This window comes from Penaeus monodon, chromosome 9 (genome assembly GCF_015228065.2).
Source record: "Penaeus monodon isolate SGIC_2016 chromosome 9, NSTDA_Pmon_1, whole genome shotgun sequence".
In the NCBI taxonomy this organism is placed as follows: Eukaryota; Metazoa; Arthropoda; class Malacostraca; order Decapoda; family Penaeidae; genus Penaeus; species Penaeus monodon.
Window position 1 is genome coordinate 48,215,997 of NC_051394.1, and position 5,000 is coordinate 48,220,996.

Consider the following 5,000-nt stretch of genomic DNA (forward strand, 5'->3'; position numbering starts at 1 on the left):
TTTTATCTCTGTGTCACTTCTGTGAACTTCATGGCCCAAGTGTGGTCTTCTGCACCCAAGCATTCAGAGATCTTCCTGATATCAGTATGCTGTGTGATATGGAAGCAGTTGATATCCTGGACCGAAGACCCATTACTGCTGAAAATGAAAAGGTAATAAGTTCAGATGCAGATCTGATCATTCTCTAAAATTTGCAAAAGGAAGAATACATGTAAAAAAACAAACAATATGGAGAGGGAAAAACTGTGAAAGAGAAAGAAAAAGTGAATATGTATATAATTATATATATATACACACACACACACACACACACACACACACACACACACACACACACACATATATATATATATACATATACATATACATATACATATACATATACATATACATATACATATACATATACATACACACACACACATATATATATATATATATATATATATATATATATATATATATATATATATATATATATATATATATATATATAGATATAAATATACATATATATATAAATGAATAAATATATATATATATATATATAAAATATATATATATATATATATATATATATATATATAAATATATATGTATGCATTTATATATTTATATGTATAAACAGTTATGAATTTCTTTTTTTTTTAGTCAGCAGAAAGTAGCTTGTGGAAGTATGGATCAGTGCATCAAGAGCACTACACTAACATGAACATTACAGGAAACGATGCCTGTGTTGCATGCCGTTCATTCCAACATAATAAGGTAGGGAATTTTGTGTACTTTAATGTCTTATGAGTTTTTGAAGACTGATGGAGGTATTTTGTAATAAATCAAACAATATGTGAATCATTATTTGATTCTGCAGCTGATAGATGGGGAGCTATATACTTTGCTTATTAGCTCCACATTTAAATTTTGAATGTAGGTTATTACAAAGTCCCTATATCTATTCTGTATATATTTAGCTGATGAACAGATATCTGAAGTTTACCTCTGTTCATCTCATTCTCTTCATTTTTTCTTTCTACATCAGCCTGGGTTTATCAGCAATGATGATGCAGCACGAGTGAGTTATGTGAGCTCACAATTTCCCTTGCAATCTGAGCTGTATGTTCCTATTCGACACGCTTGCATTAGATCCTTAAGTTGTGAGGTGAGTTCCATGCTTACGCTGTGAACGCTTCTAAAGACTGAGCTTATTTTTATTCTTAAGGCTATTCCTAATCTCTGAGGGTCTGTTTGAAAGCACTTTTGGTTTGATTTTGTTGGTTAGAGTATTTAATTGTATTTATGTATTGGACAAGTGAAAATTTTGCTATATTCTTTTTCTTCTCTGTCCTCTTTATCTTCTTTTTTTACTTTGCCTTCTGTCTCTTTGTTACTCCTTCATTTTGTTTCTCCTCCTCTTATCCCATTTTTTTCCCCTATCTCCTCTCTTTTACTTCTTCACAGTCAAATCCACTGCAAATTCAGTACTTAATTGCAATAATTAATCCATCACTAATTAATTAGTAATGAAGTTGTGAATTAATTACAGAACTGAGTCATCTGCTTCTTCTTTTCTCTGGTTCCAGGTTTGCCCTGGTAGAGAAGGCCCAATCTACTTTGGCGATGAGGCACGTGGACATGTCCTTTCCCACACTTTCTTCTTGCGAGATGTACAGGCTCGAGGATTCCAGAGATGGTAAGTCTGGTGGGGGCTGGCTTGATACTTTCTCTCGTGTCTCTATCCCTATCACTGTTTCTTAGTCTCTCTCTCTTCTTCTGTCTTTCTCTATCTCTGTCCTCTCCTTCCGTCTTCCCCTATCTCTGTCCTCTCTCTTCTTCTGTCTTCCTCTATCTCTATCCTCTATCTGTCTTGGTTTCAGTGCCTCTTTGGCTGTGTGTGCCCATCTGTATGTGTTTGTCTGTCTATATACTTGTATGTGATACAAAATTATTTTTGTAAATCCTCCCTTTACAGGTACAGCATCCTTGTCCTCATGAAAGATAAAATGCTTTTATTGAATTCTTGGCCATTCATAGTGCGGCACTTGAGGCAGACCATAGACAGACTACAAGAAAATGCAGACAAAGTTAGTTACTGTGAATGGTCATAACCAAATGAAATATATAAACATGATAACTTAAAGTTAGAATTTCTTGAAAATATTATTGTAACATTTGCTTTTCATCTTACACTATAAGAGAAAGAAAAAACATCACTTTTATTGTTTTGACTTCTGGCAGGTGTATGAAGCAGAGGAATCAAAAGTTAGTCACAGAGCTTTGAGATCAGCAACAATGATGTCTGATAATTTTCGAAGGCAGCGGGGTAAGTGATCTGACTCTTAATTTTATGATGCAAAGGCATAAGATTAGTCATTTTCCATTTAGCCAGTGATTATATATACAGAAATTTAACTGTTGCCTATTCTAGGATATATGCCAACTTTTTTTTTGTAATAGGGCAAAGAAAAAAGAAAGAAAACAGATATCTGCATTGTAATAGATTTTGTAAAGATAATGACACATCGCTGATATGATGATTATATAATATATATTTTACCAATCTTGAACTCTTGCTCTTATTTTCTTATATTCCTCAGCTGTTGGCCAGCCGAGGTCCCTCCCACAGCTGGCAGGAGACGAAGGGGTGTGGCAGTACCTCCACTCCTCCTTCACGTGGCTGATGAAGGCTGGGGGCTTAAGGCTACAGGAACGGCTGGTGGAGGGGCCTCCTGTCAATGCTTTTGTTGCTAGTGACGAGGCTGACGGCATTGGTAAGGCAGATGCTTGGCTTGTGCGTGCATGCGTGTGTGCTTGTGTGCGTGCATGCTTTGGTTTAAGTGTTCCGAAAGAAGTACTTATGTGGAACATTTTGAGTATAGGTTTATTTTGTAAATTTATAATCATGCATCATCGTTAACCAATATCTGCTCATTACCTTGTTTTCTTCTATATCTCTTTGAAGTTTCTTGAATGTAATAGGGGAAACATAGAAACATGTAGATTCTTTAGAGCTAAAAGACCAGTAAAAGAGACCCTTTTCAGATGTGTTTTTAAAGGAATGGTGGGACTTTTGAATAGATAATGGGGGGGGGGGGTAAAATTGGCAAAAATCACTTCCCAAAAGCTAATACAAATAATGAGGTTATTAACCATGGGATTACAGATATTTGTAATGGGACTGTCAATAGTGGCTTTGTTTTATTTATTTTGTTTACACAGATAGGTTGAAGAAGTCAATGATAAGGGCTACTTGACCTCATGTATTTACCCCATTTTTTTTTTTTTTTTAAAGAAATGTTAATTTTTTAATTTTTAATGTTATAATAATATTGGTAATAATGATGATGATCATGATGATGATAATATGATGATGATTATAATGATGGTTATAGTGACAGTGACTGTGATTGTGATGATGATGATGATGATGATGATGATGATGATGATGATGATGATGATGATGATGATGATGATGATGATGATGATGATGATGATGATGATGATGATATTAATAACAATAATGTTAGTAGTAAAAATTTAAACATTTTGCCCCAGAAATTATTGACTGGGGTAAATGATTAAGATCAAGTAGGCCTAGTAATTGATTCCTTGGTGACTAAGAGCTTGTGAAATCATCTTTGTGTAAATGAAATTACTAAAAGAAAATTACATGAAGCAATATATATATGTAAGCAGTACCAGTCATTAACAATTTAAAAGACTGGATACTCTGAAAAATGGGAAAAGGACAACACCAAATTAAATTCATTATATACAGTCATAAAACAATCTTTGAATTTCACATACAGGCATTAACGTCCGAGAGTTGTACAATGCCCTAGGTGGTGCGGCCTTTCACACAGTTGCTCACTGCTTGTTGATTGGGCAACAAGTTGTCTTCCGAGGACCTGCAGAAGGTGTTGTTGCTGGGGTTGTGAAGTCTCTTAAGGTAAACTTACTTTTTTTTCATATTTTTTTAAATTTTTATATTTTGGTATTAAAAAGTCAGATTAATGTTGTATACCATTACTGTTAGACTCATTGTTATTTTGATGAAATAATTTGGTTAACTGAGGTTTGTAACTTGTTTTATTGAAGAATATCAGTATTGAAGAGTTGCAGTGAACTTTTGTAGAAATCAGATTTAACCAAAATCCGATGAGCGTGTTGTGGACGTGCATGCCATGCCCACTGTGAGTTTACTTTATTAACCCAATGCCACTGGGAAAATGATGTGTTCATTTTATATTTTATTTTGTGGAATGTCTCTGCATATAGATGGCTATGTGAGTGCTTAGCCACAAAGGAGTCAATTAGTAGACCTTGTGACCTTACCTAATTTCACCTTTCCTTGAATTTTACCAATGCTATGAATATCAGTGGTGTTATTTTTATTATAGACATTATAATTACTATAATGTTATAAATGTTGGTAACAGCAAAATAAGATAATGTAAGATATTTTCATAAATAAAGGAAAAACGTAAAACGGGCGAGGCAGGCAGAACACGTAATTAGCTCATTGGTGACTAGTACAAGTGGAGCCATCTATGTGTAAAAACAATTAATAAAGTAAACTCACAGTGGTCATAGCATGTACGTACGTATGGGTTAATTGTTTTTACATAATATATATATATATATATATATATATATATATATATATAAATTATATATATATATATATATATATATAATATATATATAATAATATATATAATATATATATAATATATATATATATTATATATATATATATATTATATATATATATATATATATATATATATATATATATATATATATATATATATATATATATATATATATATATATATATATATATAATATATTATATATATATATATATAATAAATTATATATATAATATATATATCTTATTATATAATATATATCTATATATATATATAATAATATATATAATATAAATTATATATTATATATTATATTAATATATATATATATATATATTATATATATATATT

General features: G+C 31.4%; 1 protein-coding gene across 3 annotated transcripts in view; it reads left to right on the forward strand.

Moving 5' to 3' along the window:
- The window catches only part of LOC119577218 (folliculin-like), a 12,757-nt gene that overhangs the window by 881 nt on the left and 6,876 nt on the right, over window positions 1-5,000 (forward strand). For 2 of the 3 annotated variants that reach the window (XM_037924959.1, XM_037924958.1), the window contains exons 2-9: window positions 1-152; window positions 652-765; window positions 1,037-1,156; window positions 1,578-1,687; window positions 1,967-2,078; window positions 2,233-2,317; window positions 2,592-2,765; window positions 3,804-3,943. The exon at window positions 1-152 is cut by the window's left edge and continues 31 nt beyond it. In XM_037924959.1, coding sequence (XP_037780887.1) covers window positions 1-152; window positions 652-765; window positions 1,037-1,156; window positions 1,578-1,687; window positions 1,967-2,078; window positions 2,233-2,317; window positions 2,592-2,765; window positions 3,804-3,943 — 1,007 coding nt within the window. The remainder of the gene's footprint in view (window positions 153-651; window positions 766-1,036; window positions 1,157-1,577; window positions 1,688-1,966; window positions 2,079-2,232; window positions 2,318-2,591; window positions 2,766-3,803; window positions 3,944-5,000) is intronic. The other variant, XM_037924960.1, reaches the window with a different exon arrangement.